Genomic DNA, 27,140 nt, shown 5'->3' with positions numbered 1-27,140 from the left:
TACTAAGGCAACATTATCAGGGACCACATAAGACCCATGCTTTTGTTTAAAAAAACCAAAACAGCTGACTGACCTAGCAGTGGAAGGATTTTTAGGCAGAATTACTGGGTAGAATAATGATTCTCCTCCTTCTCCTGCCTTTTAATCCCAGTTTATCATGCATCAGCAATAGTCTTTCCAACGCACATAGAGAACACAACTGGAAGGATAAACTATAGATAAGTCCTGATTTAGTGTCTGATCGTTCACAGTTATGGTAATGAAAAAGTAACTTCACAACCAGTCCACATATTTATGACCTTTGCAGGTCTTATCAAGCAAAAGAAAGCTGAAGTAAGATCATAAGATAGCTATGATTTCACTTCAAGATGGCTTCACTTAACAACCAAGTTGCCAACCAAGTTGCCAACCAATCACTTAACAACCAAGTTGTAGTTGTTAAACAAGGACTACTTAAACAAGTGATACCCAGCTTACTTCTGGGCTATCTATGCATCTATCCCAAAGGACTGGCTTGCATTCCTTTTTGAAGTTTAATAGTACAAAATAAATTATGCCTTCCTAGCTCAGCTCACTGCTTACTTGTAGCCTTAAAATAAAAATAGTTGACATGGTAATTGTCCCAGCTGAATAGACATATATTTGTGGTGGAGTGTACCTGTATTGAAGCCACGATCCAATGCCGGCCATGGTTTATGGTTCTTCCAGAGATTCCCCAGGTACCAATCACTTTGGTTTTCCACTAGTCCAATCACCTGTTTATCTGGATTAAAGATGACACCAATGGGATCCAGTGCGAAGAGTAGACTTTCCCCATTCTCACTGCACTAATAATCAATCCAATAATTGATTCTCCCATTCCTGGTTTTTTTAACAATTTGGAAAAACAGCACAGCTGGGTGGATTAGAAAACAAATCCATGTTATGTCACCTTCCCATAAACCTGCTCGAAGCACTAGCGAGAGAAGTAGACCTCAATTTTTGACTATTTCATTCAGCAACTGTTCAAAAAAAATGACAGCCCTTTAAAAAGTGAGTTATGACTGGCCCGCAAAGTTCCAGCTGTTACACATCCACTGTGGTTCAGTGATCAAAATCTGGGTGCTTGGCAGGTCACACTTACAACCACAGGGCAGCGGTGAAATCCACTTAGCTTCGCTACTGGTTCGGGATGCGTGCACAGAGGTAAAAAAAAAAGGACCTAATGACGTCCTGGCAGGTGGGCTGAGCCTCCCACTGCTGGTGCTACAGGTTCGGTGAACTGGATAGAACTGGGATTTCACCGTTGTCACAGGGGCACTTAAACTCCCCCACCCCCATGTATGTCCTTTTGTCTGGCCTACACTGTGGCATTCCTTAGCACCAGGGCAGGGCTGTGGCTGAAGTTAGAGGCCTGAAGCCTTCAGCAGTCTCTCAACTACCACCACCACCACCCGGCTTGTACTCAGTGGTGGGATTCAGCCAGTTCGCACCACTTCGGGAGAACCGGTTGTTACCTTTCTGAGCAGTTTGGTGAACTGGTGGTTGGAAGAAATCATTAGGGCAGAGAACCGGTTGTTAAATTATTTCAATCCCACCATTGCTTGTACTTAGCTGCAGTGCTGCTAGACAAATACCACCTCCAGCCTCATACCATGGCCAGCCACCCACAGCACAAAATCCAGCTGCTCCTACTGCCCTGCCACATCCTCCTCCTGCTGATGATACTCTGTGGGAGACAGCTGTTGGCTACACCAGGCCTTCTTCCCAAGGCCACCTGCACTGTTTTTCGTATTATGCGCCCCATCCTTGTGAGGCTTCAGAAAGCCTTTGGAAAGTTTGTGAGGTCTTCTGAATCTCACTTCTGCACGAATGAGGCACCTGCGGTTCTCTTGTGTACTCACAAGACCTGAGGAAGATGGCCTCATGGGACCAGCAACTGGCTTGCAAAATGCCAGGGTGGGCACACTTCAGCAGCAAAAAAAGCACGAAGATGGCAAAGGTCAGCTGGGGTGGCCGAGTGCAGGGTGATAGGGGTCTTGAGGATGAGAGGGCTGGAGCATGCTGTGTTGCTGGGCAGCAAGTTTGCACTGTGATGTTGACACTTCCTTGCAGCTCCAGAGTTGCACACACAAATAAGCCCCTGAGCCACAGCAATAGCTATAGTAATAGCACTTAGGCTTATATACTGTTTCACAGCGCTTTACAGCCCTCTCTAAGTGGTTTACACAGTCAGTATATTGTCCCCAACAATCTGAGTCCTCATTTTACGGAAGGATGGAAGGCTGAGTCAACCTTGAGCCTGGTCAGATTTGAACTGCCAAATTGCAGTCAGCTGGCAGTTAGCAGAAGTAGCCTGCAGTACTGCACTCTAACCACTGCACCTCCAAGGCACAGTTTATTCTTTCTCCAGCTTCCTTACATCCTCACACACCTTGCATTCTCTTTTCCTGGCTACTCTAAGTTTGTGTCACACTGCAATCATATGCAGTCAACACTGGTCCTTCCAGGGCCTTCCCACTGTGAAACCCCCATGCTCCTTACCTGGGATCTCTCCTCTTCCTGCTTAACGACACATGCATCTGGAATTATGACGGCAACCAAAAGTGCTGGGAGTGCCATTGCTAAACAATGTGGCCATATGATATTGAACATAATGACATCATTTAAAGAAGGAAATTCTGGTCCCAATTGTGATTGTACGTCAAGGACTACCTGTAGATTTTAAACTACTCTCCAGAGCAGATCACCAAATAATATAAACCAGATTGGCTAGTTAGGGATCCTGAACAGAGCTCCAATTTATCTAGATAGCATCAGATTAGGGAAGAATAGTCTGAATTTTAGATCCCCAAAATCTAAATTGTGGCAAAATTGTGGATCTCAAGAAATTGTTTAACTTGTACCAGCTATATTGGCTATATATCAGTACAGCATATTGATATGTCAAGCATATTGATATATTCATCTTGGAGAGCAATAACTTCCATTTTGAGAAGATCTAAAAAAATCCTCCCACCCCTTACTTACCTGAGAACTTCCCAAAGATAGCCCACAACTCCGCAATGTCAGTAGCAAATGTGATGTCAGTATCAAGGACGATGACCTTGGAAAGGTCAGAGGGCAAAGCTTTAGTGAGTGTCAGTTTCATCAACCCATAGATTCCAGAGTAATGTTTGTTAGGGATCCAGGAAATGTCTGGCTGTAACAAGAAGAGAGAAAGACACCGAGGAATAAAATGGCAGGATCATCAACATCCAATCATAATGCTTCTACGGCTCATGACTTCTATTGAACACAGGAAGGCAACAAAAAGAGACTCTGTCTCCACTGTGATCCAGAGCCCCAAATGAGTGTTGTGGAGATGCTTGCTGTTGTGTCTTGTCCGCTCTCACCGCAGCCGGGGTCTGCTTATCTGCTCCCGAACACGGAGGAATGTATGCCTCCCGGCCCCAGTTCTGGCTCCATGCCCAGACAAGCTGCAGAGGAGGGGGCACCTCCCGGTCCCAGCCCTGGCTCCATGCCCAAGCAGGCTGCAGAGGAGGGAGCATCCCCCGGCCCCAGCCCTGGCTCCATGCCCAGGCAAACGGAGCAGCTAGACCCCTCCCCCTCCTCCACAGCATGTGAGCCTGAGGAAAGTTTACTTCCAACAACAGCTGATTGGAGTGACCCTCGCATCAGAAGATTGGATAGGCGGAGGCAACAGAAGGAAGGGAGGGAGGGGCAGGCCTTAATGAGTGCTGAGTCATGGAGCCACACCCCATGGCCTATATAAAGAATCTGCTTTCTGGCAGTCTCTGAGTCAGGCAAAGTCGAACTTATCTTGCTGAAGTCACTTACTGGTCTCCTGCCTGCTCTAAGGACTTTGCTAGGACTTTGGGCAGAGCTGCAGAGGCAAGCCTGATTCGGATTTCCCTGACCCGGCCGTCAGCGGAGGAGTGGGACACGACACTTGCAAAGAATACAGGCCACAACAGTGTGACTTGTACGTGGGCCATCATTAGTCTCTTATGGGACAGCAGCAACATTAAGACAAATTAATATGATCTGGCCATTGCACCCTACATTCAAATGGCAGCTTCCACAAGGAAACAATTTAAAGCTGTGCCCATGCTAGTGACTGTTGTCAGAAAACAACCCATGATTCTGCACACATGCACGCACACACACCATGTACAAGAGCTACACTTTTCACAATGCTAATCCTGTTAGCATTTCTTAAGGCAGGGATCTGCAATCTTGGCTCCTTTAAGACTTGTGGACTTCAACTCCCAGAGTTCCTCAGTCAGCTTTGCTGGCTGAGGAACTCTGGGAGTTGAAGTCCACAAGTCTTAAAGGAGCCAAGTTTGCAGACCCCCGTCTTAAAGGGTTCAGAGTCAGAGTGGGGAACCAACAGCCTTCCAAATACTGCTGAACTAGTATTTCCAAAAGCCACAGGCAGCATAGCTTTGGTGGAAAATGTAAGGAATTTTAGCAACATTCGGAGGACCGCAGATATTTTGCACATTCAAAATGTCTATTGATTCAGGCCTTCTCCATCATTTGAGGACATCTATATTAATCTATAGATCTATATTAAGACCTCCCACTAAAAGCCCCCAATTCCTATTAACATGAGTGCTTTCCCAACTATCAAGACAAAACTATGCTAAAAAGAATCTGCTTTAGCATCTTCCTGAATCGGTCAGGCAATTATCTTTTGCCCATTGTTGGTAAATGTGAAAGAGGCAGAGAATACCCTCTTCTCTTATACTAATTTGGTTTTTATTTTACAGTGGAGAAGATCGTCTTCTTGTCTTACGACCACAATTGAACCCAAAATTTCCGTCGCTAAGCGAGACAGCTGTTAAGTGAGTTTTGCCCCATATTATGACCATTCTTGCCACAGTCGTTAAGTGAATCACTGAAGTTGTTAAAAGTTAGTAACACGGTGGTTAAGTGAATCTGGCTTCCTCAAAAGGTGACAAAAGGTGATCACGTGACCCCTGGACAAAGCAAACTTCATAGATATGAGTCAGTTGCCAAGTGTCTGAATTTTGCTCATGTGACCATGGGGAGGCTGCAACGGTCATGTGTGTGAAAATGGTCATAAGTCACTTTTTTCAGTGCCATTTTAACTTTGAACGGTCACTAAATAAAGTGCTGCAAGTCAAGGGCTATCTGTAATACTATTGATAAAGCGGCCCCTTACATAGCACCAGAATAAAATCATCCGTGTCCCTAAACCCCTTAACTTTATTTATTTATTTATTTATTTATTTATTTATTAAACTTTTATACCGCCCTTCTCCCGAAGGACTCAGGGCGGTGTACAGCCAAGATAAAAAGCAATAAGTATACAAAGTTAAAAATCAATTTAAAATACCTATTCAACAGTGGCCGAATTAAAACTGTCAAATTGACCAACCTAAAATACCCCATATAAAATTACAGAAAATTTAAAAATTTAAAATTTAGGAATTTAAAAAAATCTAAAAAATCAGTCCAGTCCCGCTTGGATGAATAAATAAGTTTTTAATTCCCGACGAAAGGTCCGAAGGTCAGATATTTGGCGCAAACCGGGGGGGAAGGTCGTTCCAGAGAGTAGGAGCTCCAACAGAGAAGGCCCTTCCCCTGGGGGCCGCCAGCCGGCATTGCTTGGCGGACGGCACCCTGAGAAGACCCTCTCTGTGAGAGCGTACGGGTTGATGGGAGGCATAAGGTAACAGCAGGCGGTCCCGTAAGTACCCGGGCCCTAAGCCATGGCTAAACTTTAGTTTAGCTCCTTATGAATCTGTGTTTCTAGTTCTGTTTGATTATGGAGAACATGTATACGGCAGTGGCTGAGAAATTAAAGTAGAATATTTAGGGTCACCTATGGGCATAAAATATGATGTTATGCCCTTGGACAACTTCATGGCTCTCCTGAATTGAACTGCTCCAGTCAGCCTTTTAATTTTTCTGCTCTTGTTTTAGTTTTCCAAGGAGATTAATCTCCTTAGAAGTTCTGAATTGCAGAATGGTATTCTATGTATATGAATTATTTCAACTTTATATCCTGGATGGTTGACTGCTGCAGCATTGACAATTTTTCATTACGCGCAGGCTTCAAGACAATTCATTATCATTTGGATCCAAGATCTTGCATTAATGGAAGTAATTTTTTTTTTTTTGCTGAAACCATGTATCGGCACTGACAAAGAGACAAGCTTAGCATCCCTTCCTCCCCCTGCAACAAATGAACCGATGAATGCCAGACTTTCAACCACTCCCTTGGCTCAGAGGTTCTCAAATGTGAGACGGCTAGAAATGTTAAGAGGCTTGCGCGTTTAAGATCCAGGCAGAGGCAGAGCACAATTTGGCAGAGGTTCAGCGTAGTTAGAAAGATTCCAGCCCCGCGTACATATGGCATGCACACCTACAGCTGGATCACTCTCTGGGTGGGAAAGGGAGACCTAAGAGCACACTCTTGCTTTGGGCGCCAAAACATGCACACCCATGTTTGGATTGCTGTTTGGACAAATCTACAAGGAGAAGGGCCAGAGTGCATTCCCCCAGGGTTTCAGCTGTGGAACATAAGACTTAATTTTTGAGGATGGGGAAAGTGCCTGTCAGGACTCCAAGTAATAGACCCATAGTAAGCAAAACTCCGAGGCAGGTAGATTCCTCGAAGAATAACTTTATGGTATATATCATATTGGCACGGGTCTGGTGAAAACCAACTCTGAAGGTTCCCACAGTTTTCACCTAATTAAAAGTTGTTCACTTTCTCAAAATTATCAATCACATGGTCCAATCACGGCTCTGTCTGGTCGCCTGGTTACATCACTCCTCCTTCCTCTGACCAGGTGTGAGAATGTCCTTGGTTCCCAAGAGAAAGTATTTTATTTTGGCTACAAAGTCCCAGCTATCTCAAATCCCCCCCTTCATTTCCTTCAGCTCCAGTGTGGCAACACTGAAGCGCCAATAGGGCTTCGGTCAGGTCAGCTTCAGAGTTGACAGTGTCTATTCTATGATGTCACCAGATGTCGCTCCAATGCTATTATTGATTTGGTTAGTGGAGCAACTTAAGTAAGTTCAAGCCACTCAAATAGTGACCCAGATTCCCGCCCAGTTTTCAAAAAACAACAGAAAGAACAGAAACTGGCATAAGCATAAAAAAAGAGTGGGACATCCCAAAGGAGATGAGATTGGGTGGAACGGGCAAGGGGAGGCAGGGGTAGGGATTTTCTTCTCCTACCTTCAAGTCATCAGCGTTGTAAAAGCTAATTTGAACCGAGGGCACCATCCAGGTCTGAAAGACCGTTTGTAGTATCTGTCGGGCCACTGAGTCTGTGATGAGATGGAAGTGGAGAGGGTTCTTCCTATCAAACGAGAATAAAGATTATGCTCACAAGAAACGGGAGCAAGACACGTAAGAAAACAGTCCTATCCCACTCTCCAAATGTTTTTTCATCATCATCAGATCATAGCATGATAGTTTACAAACCCGAGACTCACTACCGTCTCATCTACTCTCCTGGGCAGAGCAGGGTAGGGCAGAGGAGATCATGTAAAGGGTAGAAGATTAAATCCAAATTTCCCCTTCTCTTCATCTTTTTTTTCCTATATCCAGAACTGCAGCTTGGAAGCCAAGGTGGAGAACAGCATCACATTTGAATCCCCACCCACCGCCAAATTCTAAAGACTGAAAGAGCTGATCTTCAAGAGCTACTGAACAACATTAATAACAACATTTGCCCCTTCATGTTCAGGTTACCTGTGAAAGAGGATCGATTTCACCAAGGTAACTACATCCCGGCTTGCATTGTATCCAGCACAAACAATGGCAACATGGAGGAGCTGTTCAGAAACACAAAAACCCATCAAGCTTGACTCCCAATGAAATTCTTTTCCACTTTTTACAAATCAAGCCATTAGAAGTTACTCCACCCACCATTCTATAGGCGCCTGTGGATTTTGTTCCCATCAATAATAAACCCTTAAAGAACCAGAGTTCAGATACAAATGGAAGCCAGATGCAAACTAATAGGGGATTACAACTCTTCCAACTGTGTTATTCTGTTAATACAACTGATGTTGTGGTCCCATAAAGACACCTCCAGATTCAAGAGCTGAAGATTGGAATCATTTTTGGGGTCAGTTTGAATCCAGAAACATATCACAAGACTGGCATAAAATAGGTTTGATGTGTTTTTAAAAACAAAGATATCTACCCAAAAATAAGGGAGAGAGAAACAGGGAGTTCTGACCCTATCTAAGGGTGTGCTGTGACCTCTCTATTTGCAGCTTTGCTTTGACTACTGTGACCCTCACATTCCTCAAAGTTAACAATTATCCCACATTACTAGAAGGCTGCCAGCTTCTTGCTCTCGTGAATTAGAGCACAAACACTTCTGCAAAGTAAATAGCACAGAACGTTTAAGCAAAAAGGGGCCAGAACAGGAACACCACAAGTATGTTCAATAGTTTAGGGAACAGAATTTATCAAGGAGCTTGGACTACAGTATGCCTCTTCTTGTGACTACTTCCTTAATTTGGGCAGACATCTTTGTTCATGAACAGGCAGTCCACAAGATGTCTTGATAATGAGTTTCATCTTTACCTCACACTTCTGAACCATCCTCTGTTTAGGGCAACCACTATAGTTGCTCCTTCCTTCCTGCTCTTTGATGAACTGCTGGTTGGAGTCCATTCTACCCAAGGTCTCCTCCTGTGCCTGAGAGTGGCTGAGCTTCAGCTTCAACAGCTGATTTTCCTCTTCCATTTTTCGCACCTGGGATGCCAAAGCTTCATGGTCAAGGTACCGACTTGACTGTTCCCCAAAGCAAGGGGGCAGCATAAGGGAACATCCATCTGTAGAAGAAATCCCCAAAAATGTAAATGGGAGAATGAGAAGGCCACTACATCTCTGACCACTGAGCCCCCATGTCATGTCATGAAACCAGAATAAGCAGCTTAAATGCAAATCACAGCAGGAGCAAATTACTTATTTAATTCATATAGGTAAGTTAAGATTCCATAACATTTAAAATATTCTCTTTCCCCCCCACTGCTTTGTAATTTACCAGTTTCCTTACATTCCCGATAAGCTGTCTCTTTTTGTTATGTTTTAAAGACTTCCATGCTTAAAGAAAATGGGGATTACCCCAAAAGTGGGGAGGGCAGAGAGAGTATCAAACTGAATGTTAGAAACCTTCTCTAGTCTGACATCTTCCAGATTTCAGACTTTTAAAAAAATTCTATAATTCCCAGGCAATGCATAAGAAAACAAATTTGTCCAAAGGTTTCAAATGCTGCCATGCAGGGGTGGGCTGCTGGGGGGTTCACAGGGGCTCGGGAGAACCTCTAGCTAAAAGTCTGTGCAGTTTGGAGAACCCCCAAATCCCGCTAGCCCCACCCACTACACCCTGCCCCTCCCAGGAGTTCCCACCCGGCCTGTTTCGGATGCAGTTAAGTACAGGGCGTGCGCAGAGGCTCAGGGAGGGAGAAAACGGGCCTACCTGAAGTTTGGGAAGGCCGGAAACGGGCCCGTTTCCAACCTCCAGAGCCTGGGGGGACCATTTTCGTCCTCCCAGGGGCTTGAGGAAAGCCTCCAGTGCCGGGGGAGAGCAAAAACGCGCCCTCCCCATGGTGTAGGAGGCTAACTAGGCCATGGCCACACCCAACCAGCAACCGGGCAGAGAACCCTTTGCTAAAATTGTTGAAGCCCACCCCTGCTACCATGTCTACACTCGCCATCGTCTTGGGCCCATTTTTAGGAACCACCCTCTCTCATTCCAACTCCAGATTACCCATAAAAAGGTAAAGCCATGAGATGAGGAAAACCAGAGTCACGGTGGCAAGCAGCAGCTTCAGCTTCACACGCCAAGGACACAGCATGATAGTGGCAAAGGTCAGGTGGGCAGACCCAGCCTCACTGGAGCCAGCATTCTTTAGCCTGCAAACATAAAGGAACACATGAAGTGCTAACCAGCATCCTTCAACCATAGGAGTCTTCCTTAGTTCCAAAATTGATATGAGGACTTTCCAGAGCCCAGGCAAACAACAGTGGCTAAGATACCTCCTTCACAAGAACAAGCATTCCATATCTAGTTCTGATGAACGTGAACGCATCCCAACTCTACTAGCGCCCAACCCTGCTGCTTAATCTATTCAGAGAATAGAATAGAATAGAATAGAATTTTATTGGCCAAGTGTGATTGGACACACAAGGAATTTGTCTTGGTGCATACGCTCTCAGTGTACATAAAAGAAAAGATACGTTCATCAAGGTACAACATTTACAACACAATTGATGGTCAATATATCAATATAAATCATAAGGATTGCCAGCAACAAGTTATAGTCATATAGTCATAAGTGGAAAGAGATTGGTGATGGGAACTATGAGACGATTAATAGTAGTGCAAATTCAGTGCATAGTTTGACAGTGTTGATGGAATTATTTGTTTAGAAGAGTGATGGCCTTCGGGAAAAAACTGTTCTTGTGTCTAGTTGTTCTGGTGTGCAGTGCTCTATAGCGTCGTTTTGAGGGTAGGAGTTGAAACAGTTTATGTCCAGGATGTGGGGGGTCTGTAAATATTTTCACAACCCTCTTTTTGACTCGTGTAGTATACAGGTCCTCAATGGAAGGCAGGTTGGTAGCAATTATTTTTTCTGAAGTTCTAATAATCCTCTGAAGTCTTTCTTGTTGGGTTGCAGAACCGAACCAGACAGTTATAGAGGTGCAAATAACAGACTCAATAATTCCTCTGTAGAGACCAGATGGTTTGAGTCACCGTCTCTTTCTCTCTCTTGGCAATAGCAGTTTCATTAACTCTCCAAATAGCCACGTTTGCTTCATGCAGAGCCTGGGTTGATGGTCATCAAGACTGATAATAAGGTTCATGATTAATGACAGCAACTGACCATCACAGTTATAGAACACCAGCAAGCATCTTTTGCCCCATCAGTCAAGTGGTAGCTGGAAAAAACAGTAAAGCTACTTCTTCTTCTAACAGTTTCCTGAGTTTGTGGATGATGGCAAATTAAATCTGCAGGATGCAAGCAAAATCCTAATGAAAGGAAAGAGGGTGATGCACACATCAGAAATTACTCTGAAGAAGTGTTTGGGATCTCATACAGCTGAAGGAGAACACCTCTGCTATTCATTAGATCAGGCAGATATTTTTCCCCAGCTTCTGTACCAGAAGTTCATGCAGCTCTTCAAGCAGACACATTTTTCTTCTTGGGCTGGTACAAAAGACTTGGAAAAAAAAAAGATTCCTTGTCTTATAAAACATCAGAGAGGTGCTTCTGAAATCTGAACAGCTTTAGAATGCAGCTCCTTTAAGAGCAACTAAATCACCTGTCCTGGACATAATACTGTAAGAAACCTTATCAAAGATCAATAACCAATATAATTAAAATGCTGTTAAACATAACACTCAAGGTAAAGGTTCCCCTCACACATACGTGCTAGTCGTTGCCGACTCTAGGAGGTGGTGCTCATCTCCGTTTCAAAGCCGAAGAGCCAGCACTGTCTGAAGATGTCTCCGTGGTCATGTGGCTGGCATGACTCAACGCCAAAGGCGCACGGAACGCTGTTACCTTCCCACCAAAGGTGGTCCCTATTTTTTCTACTGCATTTTTACGTGCTTTCGAAACTGCTAAGTTGGCAGAAACTGGGACGAGTAACGGGAGCTCACCCCGTTACACAGCACCACTAGGGATTCAAACCGCCGAGCTGCCGACCTTTCGATCGACAAGCTCAACGTCCTAGCCCCTGAGCCACCACGTCCCTATATTTGATGGTTAGCTATTCTTTTTATTTATTTGCTGTCCTTATAACCTGCAGAGTCCTTGATGCTCTCTGAGCATGGTTGTTTTCTTGCAGACATTTCATTACCAAACTAGGTAACATCATCAATGCTAGTAGAGAGTAGGGTTTGTTCTCATTTTATATATTAGTGGCTTGCTCTGTCAGTGTTGGTGGAAAGGGTCTTTGTAGTTCCTTGATTGAGCTGTTGCTTACTGTTAGCTTGTTTGTCTGAGTTGGTATTTCTTTGATTGGGGTATTGTTTGCTTCTTGATTGTTGGCCTGATATTAATCATGGTGTTAATCTCTGTTCATCTGAGTGTTGATTGCTAGTGAGGAGGTGTTTTGGCCTTTTTGTTTCCTTTTTAGCTTTGTGAGAAAGAAGGGACATCTCAGAAGATTGAATCATAGTTTAAAAACTCCCATTTTTGGTAAGTCAGGTATGTATTTTCTTTATATTGTTCATATTCTGGTTCGGTTCTGCAACCCAACAAGAAAGACACAGACTTCAGAGGATAATTAGAACTGCAGAAAAAATAATTGCTACCAACCTGCCTTCCACTGAGGACCTGTATACTGCATGAATGAAGAAGAGAGCCGTGAAAATATTTACAGATCCCTCACATCCTGGACATAAAACATTTCAACTCCTACCATCAAAACGACGCTACAGAGCATTGCACACCAGAACAACTAGACACAAGAACAGTTTTTTCCTGAAGGCCATCGCTCTGCTAAACAAATAATTCCCTCAACACTGTCAAACTATTTACTAAATCTACACTACTATTAATCTTCTCATTGTTTTCATCACCAATCTCTTTCCACTTATGACTGTATGACTGTAACTTTTTGTTGCTATCATTAAGGGTTAAATTGCAACCTATGACCATCATTTGTGTTGTAAATGTCGTACCTTTGATGTATTTTTTTTCCTTTTCCTTTTTCTTTTATGTACACTGAGACCATATGCACCAAAACAAATTCCTTATGTGTCCAATCACACTTGGCCAATAAAATTCTATTCTATTCTATTCTATTCTATTCTATTCTATTCTATTCTATTCTATTCTATTCTATTCTATTCTATGAAAGATATAAACTAGCTTATTCTAGCTACCAGTTTGTTCCCATGGCAGGCTGACAAAGTATGAATTTATATAGCCCAACACGGGATACTTTTCTCTGACTTCATTCCAAAGTCCAAATTTTCTTTTAAAAAACACACACTAACAGAGGAATCAATTCCATCATACAATGATGCAGGCAAACCAAAAGAAACAGAAACACAAGAGGGTGCAGAAGTCAAGCTCACCTTTTATTTCTTTATCACGTGTATATGGCTGCCCACCTCAAGAAAAGCAACCCTTTGCCCTTTAAATCAGCAACAATGGAAAAGATAAATAGGTTTCTTGAAGAATCCATATGCTGACTTCAGTTTAAATCTGTCTTAATATAGAACCGCTGTGCAATGTTCACTGTGCCAGAATTAGGTTGCATGACCCACAACTAACTCATGAGCTGTATCCTGGCACCAATTCCAACCCTTTGACACACTGGCATTGGCCTAGCATCACAAGTGGCACTGGCTACAGGGTAAACCCTAATCAACTGTTGCCATTTTGGGGGGGGGGAAGTATTACTGCTGCTTCCTATGGTTTCGGATCTGCAGACATTATCCTCATCCTTGAAAACCAGAATTGGTAGCTGTCGCCAGTAAAGTTAAATAATTACATTAAAGTAGATCTACACCTTTGTAAAATCAGAATATTGAAGTGTGCTTCAGTTCAGATCAAAAATATTTCCACATTCACATTTTCTAAAATAAAGCATTAAAAATCCAACCTTGGATGAAAAGACTGAACATGCTTTATCATAACCTTTGTGTTAGCTGCTCTGTTGATGCCCCCACACACACAAAAAAAGGGGGGGGGCTGTGCTTTTGATGAATTTTGGGTATTTCAACAAGCTGGGTTTAAGAATGAGTTACACTTATGCTGTGATTGCACTCTGCTCCTTTATATTCTGCATTTGCTCTGGACAGTCCATAAAAAATTGAACAGCCCACATGATGGTTAAAAGATCAGAGCGCAGAAGCTTTCGCTTGGGCGACTTTGGGCACTGAGAATGAAATCTGGCTATGATGAACACAATTAAGAAAAGTCAACACGGTTGTTTCGCACATGGCAGAAAATGTTGCATTTCTAATGAAGCTGTTTAAGGTACTTTTAATCCACGTTGCTTTCCGGATGATATAACTCGAAGAACCAAACACCTTTAAATCTCTAACCCTTGTTAGAGTTGGAGGGCTGCTTTCAATCCAGCAACATTCAGTCAGCCCTCCCCCACCATCATCTCCCCACGGTACACATGCAGAGCTAGAGGATGATGTAGGATTAAGGCTCCTGAAGCAGCGGTGGGTTCTAACCAGTTTTACCACCTCGAACTCGCTTCGCTTGCACACCTAGCTTGCATTTTACGCAAAGGCATTGAGTAAAAAAACAGCTGAGGCATGGCAACCCACTCTGCCGCACCTTACAGCTGAGCTAAACACAAAGGAATAAAGGTAGGTATCACGCGGAGGCAGGCGGGAAGGCCCCGCTGACGTTAGGAGCGAACCGGTTTGCTCTCATATCAAGATTTCTGCCAGTGGCTCTCCCGAACCGGGGAGAACCGATAGCAACCCACCACTGTCCTGAACCTAGTAAAAAGACCCTCCCCAAAATGGGGAAGTTAAGAAAGTGACGAGAGAATTTTGTTTTTAGATCACATTCAATTTTTATCTCTGGTTACACATTGATGCTATTTTTATTTTGTTGTTAGTGTTTAAAAACTTCAATGTTTTTTTTAATTTGTTTCTTGATAGATAAGCGGCTATTATAACTGGCTGAAGGGTGGATTGCTGACATCCCAGAGGTGAGGTGGTCATTTAGAAGGTCCTCTCAGGTGCTCCAATACCTGTGCTCACTAGATGGCTTTGGATGAGCCACTTCCTTTTAGTCCAAACTACCTGAGAGCGTCTTAAGGATGAAGTAAGAGTGAGCCCATCTACATGGTTCAAATTCTTTAGAGGAAAATATACATGCCTCTGTCTATTTGTCCCTCTCTCTCTCTCTCTCTCTCCTCTCTCCCTCCCTCCCCTCCCCATCTCTGTCCAGAGCACAGGTGGGGAACTAACAATGGCCCCTTTACAACCTGTGGACTTCAACTCCCAGAATTCCTGATCAGGAATTGTTGAGTTGAAATACAGAGGTCTTTAAAGGGGCCATAGCTCCTCACTGCTGCTCTAGAGGTAGATGTCAGGTGCAAAAGCAAGAATGGCACATGGCAATTCTTCCAAGCTGAGTTCTTTATTGTTTCACAGCTATAGACAAAATCTTGCCATATTGAGGACTCCACTACCTGCATCTACAATGTACTCTGTGAAACATTAGGGAGGGTCTGTCTTCACCCTCTTTCTCTCACACAAAATATCTGCACTGAGTTGCCTCTTACTCTTCTGGATTGAACCCCCTCCCTCCAGGGGATCCACCTCTTTTCTACATCCCATCACAGTACTAAACAAAGCAATTTCAAGGTGCAGTTGTCACATTTAAAACCCTTCATGGCTTGGAAGCTACTTTTGGGATCCTCTTTCTGCAGTTACTTTTTGCCATCCTAGTCAATCTGGTAGGGAGGGACATGGTTCAGGTACTGTTGGATAAGGAATGTCGGCTGGCAGGACTCAGAAGAAATGTCTTTTCTGCCGTGACAATTAACACTTTTGAACATCATCCCCCTGAAGATCAGATTCACCTTGTCCCTGCTGGCTTTCCATAAGGCCTTGAAAACTTGATTTTATCCCTGAGCCTGAGGTCCTGACTGTGTGACAGACCCCACCTCTGGGTTGTCTTGATAGTTATTTGGTGATGCCTGGTTGATACGACTTTATTTTTATATTCTATATTTTTTGCATTTTTTTTTTAAATTTTTACTATTAAAATTAACTACAGTCCCATATGTGAGAAAATCAAACAAATAAGCTGCTGAAAATCGTAAAACTCACACCTAGTCTCAAAGGATCCAGTGCAGTGCTTAGAAGCCAAGCTGCTTCAGTGGTTAACTTTAAACTCAGCTTACTTCACACAATCATTGTTGTGGGATAAAATGGAAACTTCCCTAAGCGCAGCTCTTGGAAGAAAGGTGAAATAGAAATAAAATACATAAATAACGTTATAATACTTAATACAGATGTATCTGTTTTTGGCTAAGCAACTAATGCTGGTTTATACATTTACCCCACTTTTCTATTTTAAAACACACATGAGCTACATCATGTTTTCTGCTGAAAGAGAAAGAAACCAGTAATCTCTGAGTATCCAGGCAGTCATGAAATACTTGCATCTCACCACACTTCAAGAAGTGATTTTTCCCCCCCTTCCTCCTCCTGAATCCTTTTCATCTTGTGCGCTATGACTTTCTGCTGCCTGCTTAAAAGCAGGGATTATCTGTTTTTTTTTATTATTACTGCTGGCCTGTCTATCACTCTTTTCACCTCCCGCATGAAGAGAAAATTAAAGCTTTAAATAAGTAGCCATGCTTTTCAAAATTATCCATGAAGTAGAAATGTAGGGAGTGGTCCAAAAATCCCCAACTGTTAACACAGAAATCCATCTAATTCTATCTACAGTAAGACAGTAGCGGGTTGCAAAACCTGTCGCTACCGGTTCTTTTGCGTGAGTGTGTGATGCTTCTGCGCATACGTGGGTGGGCGGAGCCTCCCGCCACTGCTACTGGTTCGCCAATCCAGGTAGAACCAGTAGTAACCCATCACTGGTCTAAGATCTATGTTTTATTAAGATTTAGAAGCAACATTTTTGTTGGCTACATTTGATTTCTTTCCCTCACAACTAAACTAGCAAGTGGTAGAGAGAAAGGCAAAAATTTCTTATGTACTATTTCTAGCTTAATGTCCCACTGTTTCACAGAACAAATCCTTAAGCCTTCAGCTCGTGTTAACTTACTGGATTCTCTTAGTGACCAAAGGTAATTTTCAATCAGATCAAAGCTCCATTCAGACTAATGTGTCACTAGCTAAACCAAGCGGAAAGCATATTATGAATGCCTGTTCCTTAATTTTCCTGCTTGCTACAATGAGAAGGCTTCAGCGTCTCTTCCTTCCTATTTATATAGTGCCACTTTGCCAAGAAGCTCAGATCTCTTGTGATTCCATTTTGTATTTTACTGGCACAGATATATCCCGCACAAAGGAACTGAGAAAGACTCTGCAATGCTTTAAGGGGAAAAGGAGAAGAAACTAATAATTAAAGGATATACCTAAATTGCCTTAAACTTTTGGAGAGACAACAACTATCAGAACCACATATCTTTTTTAAAAGAAAAATAAAACTACATTTTTGATTCACGGGACATGTCCCTGCAGCTCTGGAAGTTAACTGAAGATCAAAAGCAAGAAAAGCATACTGGAAAGAAGATCATCTCCCATAAGCAACAATTCCCTCAGACCAGTGGTAAAATGTAAAATTTGTTACTACCGGTTATGTGGGCGTGGCTTGGTGGTGGTGGTGGTAATGTGACTGGGTGGGCATGGCCAACTTTTTTTTTTTACTTTTAAAAGCATTTTTTTTTGCCTTTAAAAGAAAAAAAAGGCTCTGACGATCAGGCAACTCAGCTGGGATTGTCAGAGCCTTTTAAAAGCATTTTAACAACCCTCTTCAGCTGAAGAGGTTGTAGAAAAAAATGCTTTTAAAAGCCTCTGATGATCCCAGCTGAGCCACGCAATCGTTAGAGGCTTTTTTAAAAAAACTTTTTAAAGCATTTTTTCGGCCGAAGAAAAAATGCTTTTAAAAGTAAAAAAAACCAAAAACCTCTGATGATGGTGTGGCTCAGCTGGGCATGGGGAGGTCAGGGATTTTTGCTACTGGTTTTCCAAACCACCTGCTACCATTGCTACTGGATCAGGTGATCCGGTCCGAACTGGAAGCATTTCACCCCTCCCTCAGACCCATGGATCCTATATATTTCTATATTCCTCCTTCTTTGAGCAGTTCATTCATTCCCCCCCCACCTCCTCTTTTATCTGTAGAGGGCTGAAGACCCTTCTCTTTTGAATACCAAGCATCTTAAAACCTCAATTATCACAAGATGGAAATAAGAAAAGGCAGCTCTTTTTCTCTGCAATGATCAAAACTGCTGTTATTCCTTTTAAAAATTCAGTCTTTCTTAGAAGTGTCTCCAGGGCTCATGAAATTAAGGCCAAATCTCTCCAAAAGCAAAAAAATGCCTATTATAATTTTTTGTAAAATGCTAATGTGTTCACCTATCAAACTATGATTTGCTTTTAACTAGGATCCATGGAACAAGCCAGATTAGTCCTACAGATAAGCAAAATATTACAACTTGTCTTGTTTCATTTTCTTCCTTTTCTACCATTAGTAATCAGAAATTAGGGGAAAAGCTTGAGAATCAATGCCTGTTGTGTTGTTTTTGCCTTGAGCCTCTGGCTTGAGCAAAACACAAAAATAAACAAGGACTAAGCCAGAATTTGAACATAAGCCAGATTACTAGCCAGAATTTGGATATAAACCAGCCATTAGGATGGCTATGGACTAATATTTTTATCTCACCATAATGACCAGGATAAAGATAATACTTCTTAATGAATGCCCTTAGCTTTGATTACTACCATCTACTTATGCCTTTAACAAGAAAAAAGAGCAAAACATTAATGCAATAACCTCCTTTCCCCCCCGCCCCACCCCCTCAAAAAAGGAGATATGCATGGCACTCAAAATGAAAACCTTCCAAAAGGAGAGCAAAGGATTTTCCGTACCAGTCTTTTCTGACCTGGGTCTTCCCTGAAATAAGGATTTCAACTTCCAAAATTACTTAGCTAATCTACCCATTGCTAAGGGCTTGAGAAATTGGGAAGGATATCTGAACAGCCCCTAGGCCAGAAGGTCTGCTCTGTTTTCACTGTAGTAAGTCAGTTTGCCAATAAAAAGTAAGCCATAATGTAAATTGTTAAGGGGGGAAAGCTAACAAAAACAGGAAAATCTGAATACAAAACCACTGATGCATTAGATCTGATGTAAATGCTAAACGAAAGCTGGACCATAAGAAAGGCTGAGCGCCAAAGAATCGAGGCCTTTGAACTCTGGTGCTGGAGAAGACTCCTACGAGTCCCTTGTCAGTCCTAGAGGAGATCAACCCTGACTGCTCTTTAGAAGGCCAGATCCTGAAGATGAAACTGAAATACTTTGGCCACCTAATGAGAAGGAAGGACTCACTGGAGAAGAGCCTAATGCTGGGAAAGATTGAGGGCAAAGGAAGAATGGGATGACAGAGAACGAAGTGGCTGGATGGAGTGACTGAAGCAGTAGGCATGAGTTTAAATGGACTTCAGAGGATGGAAGAGAACAGGAAGGCCTGGAGGAACATTGTCCATGGGGTCTCAATGGGTCTGACACGACTTCGCAACTAACAACAACAACAAAAATGCGGAACAACTGCTAGAAAACTGGGAATCCTGCCTGTGTTCTGAATAACAGCTGGAGGCCATGCAGCAGCCTCTCCTTTTAGTCATTCGGAGGGGTAGGACTATTGACCTCTCTTCCATTCTGAGCACTTGGGGCTCTTGTTGCAAAGATCTTTCCATGAATCTCTAGCAAAGGAGAGGAAAAGAAAAGAAAAGAAAAAACATGGCCTGTGGCCCTGGAAACTACTTTCCACTGGAAATAAATAAATAAATCTGCACCATTGCTTTCTCCCACATTCATTAATTTTAAAAAGTTCTTCAAGTTCTTTCCATTCTATTTATAGCAGAATGTGCTAATACAACTTATTTTAAAATGAGTCTGTTTTCTTTCCAAGCCTTTATAATGATTCTTTGATAAAGAATATTGCAGAGCAGCTGCTCAAACAAATAGTGAAGCCCATACCACAGCAAATACGTTACCATAACCAATGTAACACCTGGATTAAACTGGCTTGCAGAAATTACAGGATACTGATGTAAGCTAAACCTACGGAAAGCAACAAATAGCTTTTCTGTAGCACTGCCTTGGATTTAGATCAAGTCACAAATGTATTTTCTTCACTTATTTCAGAATAGCGGTTTCTGACAAACAAAAACTGCCAGTGAGTCAATTAACTTCCACTCCCCACCCAAACTTTTCAGCTGCTGACGTTTTCCTTACCATATAACTATTTGAAGCACTGTTTTCCTGATCTTGCCTGTGTTACAACATGATAGCCAAACATCATCTGATGAATTAAGCTACAGCTTGTGAAAGCTTGCTTTCTTCTACCAGTATCTGTCCGTCCATCCATCCATCCATCCATCCTCTATCACATTTTGGAATTACTCATCTGCCTCACAGAAGGACTCTGGACAGGTGTCCATTAAAATATTAACACATAAAGATAGTATAGAAAAGTTAAAATTTAAAAAGAGGTAAGGATGATTAAAACCATGTTAAAAAATTAATTAAAAGGCCAACCGAGGGCTTTCAGGGTGTTTACCAGCCCCAGAGCTGTGGGCTTTTTCTGTGTTCCCCAAGCAAGGCTTTTATCTTATGCCTTTTCAGTAAAATTTGTTAATATGACATGGTGCTACCAGACTCTTTCTGTTTTTAAATGGATCACAGTAGGCTTATAGATAACACTGGGAAAGTCACGCTTATCAGTGCAGACGATAGTGGACAAAAAGCCACCTTATTTCCCGCAGCCCTCTAAAGGTGTTGGGCAATAAAATCTCAACCTTTGCAGTGAGAGTCTGTCTAAAGGGCAGATTGTGAAAGCCTGATTTGAAAGGGAAAAGGAGAAAGGAGAGACAGAGGAACACAAGCTAACTCAGCCGCCTACTTTTAAATGATTTTCTAACAAACTGCTAATCTGGAAATAATTTAGAATAAACAGGAGTGGGGCTGTCAAGAAAGTATTATGCTACGGTCACATTCCCATTATCTCCCATGTTGAAAGAACATTCTGCTTGTTGCCAGATGTTTTCTTGATAAAACCCAAATAGTTCACAGGGCTTATCAGAAAGACTTTTCAGCCAACCTTCCTGGATAGTGCAGTGTAAAGGAGACTATCTTGTGGAAATCCAACTTTCACTCTCAGGGGCCATCTGAGGACCACCTTCCGAGTTTGGAGCCAAGTAGGGTCAAATCTAGTTAGTGCTTGCATGCCTGACTGTCAGCAAATCCCAGAGATGTAGGTTAGTTTGGGGAGTTGGGGGGAGGGAGGGGAAGGACAGCACAAAAGACACAGTGCAAAGCAATTATATATACTGTTGCAAAAATAAAGGCTACCCAGATGTTTCCATGAAATGAACAAGAGAGGAGCTTAACTGAAGAAAAGTTTACCTTGCCCCTCCTGCAGAGTTCCAGAATTAAGAAATGTCCTCCCTTGGGAGATGCATTTAGCCTCCACTTTCTTTTAGAAAATGAGTTAAGACACAGCTTTTTAATAAGCATTTTATAAAAACATCTTTTTTTAATGGAATGTGTTTTTAGGGTTCTACTTATTTTTGTTTCTTGTTATTTTGGGCTGAATTTTATATTATACTGTATAAATTTAAAATTTTGAATGTTTTTTACAATAGAACCTGGTGCCTATCTTTAGCTACCCAAATCCTGCTTCTCGGAAGAAAAATAAGTCATATATCTAATAAATGAATAATGCAGGAGTTGGGGTCTTGTTTTTCCGGTGGCCGTTTGTTTAGGTCCTCACCAAGATGGCCATACCCCAGCCGGCAGATCTCCCTGTATTTTAGTAAGCCACCAGAGATCCGACCTTAGTTTAAGAAAGCCATTTGCTCCCTCCCCGCAAGATCCAAAGGTCGTCCAGTAGGTCGTCCCCAGAACTAGGTCTCTACGTGTCCTTCACGGGCTAATAAACACAGCCGTTCAGGCAAGGTATTTGTCACGCGTTCCTAGAACTTATTTCTCAACAAAAACAAAGGAAGAAAGTTTTCTTTCGCCTTGGGGACAAATCGAATCTCGACCGCGGCTTCAGCAGACTGGCAAAAGAAACAATTGGAAAAGAGATTTCTTCTAAATCTGGCCTCTCCAGACAGGGACGAGGTAACCACCATGCCCACCCGGAATCGCGCAAACCAACTGCGAGCACCAGCCTGCAACGTGCCTAAACGCAGGGGGGACGGGGACGGCCAGGAACCACCGGTGTTGTAATTCACTTTGCTGGACCTCCCTCCTCCCTCCCACCAAGCCCGCTTCTTCACACCTGCTGCTAGCCGCTGTCCGGGCGGCCTTGCGTGCCTCCTCTGAACTTTGCGCGCAGCCGCCGCCGCCGCAGCTGCCTCTTCTGAATCGCTTCCCCCGATCTGTGGGATAGATGCGCAAACGTATTTGCTAGCGCCGGGCTCTCCCGTTCCGTCTCCGGAAGGACGACAAAGACGAATAAAGAAAACGTTACCCTCGCTTTCGATCGGCTCAAAGGACGCCGAGTCCTTTGCCAATCGGCCGGGGCAAAAGACCTCCGTCTGTCCCGCCTCCTATGTGCCGTGTTCCCTCCCCCTCCGCCCTCCCCCCCATCTACCTTGACTCCGAGCCTTTCCTTCCCACGAAACGAGCGGAGCGGCGGATGCCCTTTCCCAAAGGATGGTGCACCGCGAAAAGCGAGGAAGAGTGCTGCCCTCCCACCCCCACTTCAGAAGGCCAACGCGGCCCTGGAAAACGAAGAGGGTTGCGTGGTCCCAGAGGCCGAGAGGTTCGCCCTTAGTTTGGTATAGCCTGCCTTGGGGTCCTGGAGCGGCTCCTCCTAAACGCACGGGGGGGCGAATCCCGAGAGACCACCCCGTGTAGCTTTCCTCCGTAGCTCCTTCCACCGGAGGGCTTTTAAAAGCTTCAGGGGCACGTGCCCGGGTTTCTTCTCACCGCTTTGGAATGCACGTGTACTTTTTTTTCCCCCCTTCCAGGGTGCGATTGTAAAAACTGGTACAATTCCCTGCATGTTTAGTAGTTTGTAAACCCCATGGAGTTCTGTGAGATGGAGATTAAAGTCTGGAGAAAGGGAGGAAAGCAAAAGGGGGAAGCGCTCCCTCAATCAGGAGGGGCTAGGTTGAAAGGGGGCTTAGCAGAGGCCAAGGAGTCTGCTGGAATGCCAATTATGCGGAGGCTGCTTGTACCTGCAGCTGCGTCCCTCCTCAAGGCCCCTGAAGAGAGAGGCTCCCAGGGATTCCCGAAGGCACAGGCAACATTTTGGAAGTGTGCTAGAGAGGCAAGTCAACGTGAGCACCTTTTGTGCTTGGGCAAGTGCAGACCAGCCTGCTTCATTCCTCCATCTCTGCCAGGCACGTCTGGACTTGTGCACGCATTTTGGTAGGCAGAAAGCCTGCCCTGAAGCCACATTTTTCCCCACTGTAAAACTAGGAGAGATCCTTTGGGAGCAACAGCTAATTCCCTCTGCACTTCCTTCTCTAAGGGCTATAAAGGGTGGGGTGGTTTCCCAATAAAACTGTGCGAGGCTTTTTTACAGTTACTGCTTTAAGAAAGCCTCTTTCTGGAGCAGGGTATTTATTTAAGCTAGCTTTGTTTGGGTGAACTGTGTTTTTGATTAAATGTGGGAACTTGGGCCTGAAGGGAGTTGAAAACTATATTAGCCTTGCAGTATCAGAGGACTCTCTCTTGAAGGGCCTTTAGTAGTCCACCAATGGATTGCCACTAGTAGTGTAATAAGAATTTCACACTGGTTTCTCAGTAGTTGCTATCTAGTATCCTACTGCTTCTGGTTCTGGAGTTCATAGTTCATGGCTTGTGATGTTGTTCTCCATGGATGTATTCAATCCCACTTTTCAAATTGCCTTGCATTAGTGGCCACAACATCTTCCAAAACTGAATATGAACACTGCATTGTTTTATCTATCTGGAATTTTCCTCAACTTAAGTTTTGTAACAAACAAATTCCATATGTAGCAAACCATACAATTGTCTTTATAGTTGCCAAAAGTAAAAATTTCACTTAAAGACAAAACACACATGCACATACACACACATATATACTTAACTGAACCAGAGAGGCCTACTCATGTTTCTACCCTATGACCATCATTCATGTTGTAAATGTTGTACCCTTGATGAAGGTATCTTTTCTTTTATGTACACTGAGAGCATATGCACCAAGACAAATTCCTTGTCTTGTGTGTCCAATCACACTTGGCCAATAAAAAAATTCTATTCTATTCTATTCTATTCTATTCTATTCTATTCTATTCTATTCTATTCTATTCTATTCTATTCTATTCTACTTCTGCTATTCTCCTCTATCATGTCCCCACATATTGACCCATCTTGAGCTCATAACTTTTCCACCTGTGGGATGGTTCTACCTTGCCAATCATTTTGTTCACCCATTTTTTGCATTTTTTCTAGCAAAGGTTTTTTTTTAATAACGGCATTTGAAGTACATGAATGAAGACATCTTTCTATTCCTAAGTACTACAATATGTGCAATTTACTTTTTCCAGATAGCTGTCTTATATTTGACCAGTGATTTCATTAAGAAATCTACTACCGTTCCCATTATTTTAATCACTGCCAGCTAAAACCACAGGAAGAGAGAGAGGGAGGGAGGGAAAGGAAAAGAGTGAGTTATGCCTTTTTGCCAACTTGATTTTACATTAATTTATGTTAAATTGATATAGCAATAGCACTTAGACTTATATACAGTGCTTTACAGCCCTAAGTGGTTTACAGAGTCACGTACTAATTTCCTCAATCTGAAAAATCATTTCACAGCTCTTCAAGTGTCCCTTTTTATTTTAATTTGAAATTGCTACCTTGTCGGCTAGTCATTTGTCTCCTCACCTGAAACTCGTGACCAAGGCAAACCTTTTATTTTATGTCCCTTAACTGTCCAAATTAGTCCATTCTGCCAACATTTTTGTAGTTTGTCGGTTATTGATCAAGAATACACAATTTGTACCCTTGTTTTATGATATTTGGTATTGTTTGACTACTATTGCTCGTTTTCATTTTTTATTCTTTAATATTCTTATTAATATTAAAGAGATAAAATTCTACTTTAGAAAGAAACAGAGGCTTGGAATCATCTCTGGCAGATAAAAAGCAACAGGAGGCTGTAGAAACTGCAAGCCCAACTGCTGTGCAGCAAACAATGCTGTCATACCAATGGTAAGATGCAACAGGCAGCAGAACTGAGGATTGTTCATAGAAGAAAGGATGAGAAGCATCTCACCATTTGTTCCAAACAACTGGCCCAACCCTATTGAAATATTTCATCTACCAAAAACAGAGTATCGTTACAGGCCAATTTTCCACCTACCTATTATTTAGATTTTCTGGGGGGAGAGTGCAGATAGAGGATTAAAAACATAAATAGCATCACACAACATAACTTTTTCTTTCATTATCAGTTTTATTCTGTACTGAAGACATTCAGCTTATTCTGCAGTGATACAATTCTATTAACATCCCACTGAAATATTTTTATGTCCAGATTCCAGAAAAAATATGTTTGACCTGACACAGAAGTTAAGAGGGTTACGATGGTGGAATGCCAATGGTGGAAAACCCTGAATAGGATTTGCATCTTTCATGTCATCTGTTTCTGTTTAAATGGGGCAGAGTATCCCTCCCTGAATGTGACTGTGGTGCTCCTTGTTAGACACTGGATCACATAGTGACTATTTGCCACTCGAGAGCTTATACAGGAGGAAAAGCAGAGTTTACTCCAACTAAGAAATACGGTGCTTAATTGGATAAATGGCCCAGATATTAATTTATAGAACACTTACTCCATTTGCATGAACCCACGTATTGGTGGTAGACTTTAGGAGAAACTCTTCCATACTTCCACCTCTCACAATACTAGACAACACAGTATCAACAGTAGAGACCTTCAAATTTCTAGGGTCTACCATATCACAGGATCTAAAATGGACACCCAACATCAAAAACGTCATCAAAAAAGCACAACGAAGAATGTTCTTTCTGTGCCAACTTAGAAAGCTCAAACTGTCTAAGGAGCTGCTGATCCAGTTCTACAGAGGAATTATTAAATCTGTCATCTGCGGCTCTATAACTCTCTGGTTTGGTTCTGCAACCCAACAAGACAGACACAGACTTCAGAGGATAATTATCTCATCTTTTTATCCGCGCGGGGCTGGCTTAAATTGGGATTTTAATGTTTAAATTTATTAATTTTAAATGGGTTTTTTTTAGTATGGTAAATTTTAATCATTGGGCTAATTTAAAATAAGTTTTTTAAATCGTATTTTAAACTTGTATATTGTATTGTCGGTTTTATTATGCCTGTACACCGCCCTGAGTCCTTCGGGAGAAGGGCGGTATAAAAATCAAATCAAATAAATAAATAAATAAATAAATAAAATAAATAATTAGAACTGCAGAAAAAACAATTGCTACCAACCTGCCTTCCATTGAGGACCTGTATACTGCACGAATCAAGAAGAGGGCCATGAAAATATTTACAGATCCCTCACATCCAGGACATAAACTGTTTTAACTCCTACCCTCAAAATGACACTATAGAGCACTGCACACCAGAACAACTAGACACAAGAACAGTTATTTCCCGAATGCCATCACTCTGCTAAACAAATAATTCCCTCAACACCGTCAAACTATTTACTAAATCTGCACTATTATTAATCTCCTCATCGTTCTTATCACCATCTCCTTCCAGTTATGACTGTAACTTTGTTACTTGTATCCTTACGATTTATACTGATATTGTTTTCTGATTGCTTATTTGTAGCCTATGACTATCATTAAATATATTAATTGTAAGTATTGTACCTTGATGAAGGTATCTTTTCCTTTATGTACACTGGGAGCATATGTACCAAGACAAATTCCTTGTGTGTCCAATCACACTTGGCCAATAAAATTCTATTCTATTATTCTAACCCACGTATTTCAAAATGTAACCTATAACTTATATATAACTTGATTTCAAAATTGACTACATATTTCTATCCCACCATATATGTATTTTTACTACTGTTAACTATGTACTTTATGTCATATGCTAAATAAATAAATAAATCAGAGGGGTGCGCTTATGATCTTACTTCATCTTTTCTTTGCCTTAAAGATCTGTGAAAGCCAGTTACTTTTTCAACTTTGTTACAACTGCGGTCATGAGGCAGCTGCTAAGTATGGACTACTTATACTATCTTTTTTTCTCCAGGACTTTTCATTTCCTGATGCTTCAGATAAAACAGAAAACTGTTATGATCTAGACCTGGAGGTAGAAAACGAATAGCCCAGATAAAGGAGGCCCATGTTTCCCCAATCCTATATTTTCAATTGTGACAATTGGACATAAGGAAAAATCCTTCTCCTTCCTTACAAGAAGACTTAATCTTTCCCTT

General features: G+C 42.3%; 1 protein-coding gene across 7 annotated transcripts in view; it reads right to left on the bottom strand.

Annotated features, from left to right (window-relative positions):
- LARGE2 (LARGE xylosyl- and glucuronyltransferase 2) overlaps window positions 1–27,140 on the bottom strand; it is a 56,803-nt gene that overhangs the window by 14,683 nt on the left and 14,980 nt on the right. For 4 of the 7 annotated variants that reach the window (XR_009152554.1, XR_009152553.1, XM_058161735.1 and 1 more), the window contains exons 1-8: window positions 22,007–22,268; window positions 19,366–19,421; window positions 9,753–9,898; window positions 8,564–8,814; window positions 7,718–7,800; window positions 7,199–7,322; window positions 3,010–3,181; window positions 659–763 (exon numbers count right to left, since the gene is read on the bottom strand). Coding sequence is in view for 5 of the 7 variants with exons in the window: in XM_058161735.1 (XP_058017718.1) it covers window positions 659–763; window positions 3,010–3,181; window positions 7,199–7,322; window positions 7,718–7,800; window positions 8,564–8,814; window positions 9,753–9,898; window positions 19,366–19,415 (931 nt within the window). In the remaining 2 variants the exon portion in view is untranslated. Of the gene's footprint in view, window positions 1–658; window positions 764–3,009; window positions 3,182–7,198; window positions 7,323–7,717; window positions 7,801–8,563; window positions 8,815–9,752; window positions 9,899–19,365; window positions 19,422–22,006; window positions 22,269–22,910; window positions 23,006–27,140 lie in introns of those variants that run through there. The other 3 variants (XM_058161732.1, XM_058161734.1, XM_058161733.1) reach the window with 3 other exon arrangements.

The sequence above is a fragment of the Ahaetulla prasina genome, chromosome 1 (assembly GCF_028640845.1).
Source record: "Ahaetulla prasina isolate Xishuangbanna chromosome 1, ASM2864084v1, whole genome shotgun sequence".
In the NCBI taxonomy this organism is placed as follows: Eukaryota; Metazoa; Chordata; class Lepidosauria; order Squamata; family Colubridae; genus Ahaetulla; species Ahaetulla prasina.
Note: the sequence above shows the minus strand (reverse complement) of the source record. Positions and strands in the feature narration are given on the sequence as shown.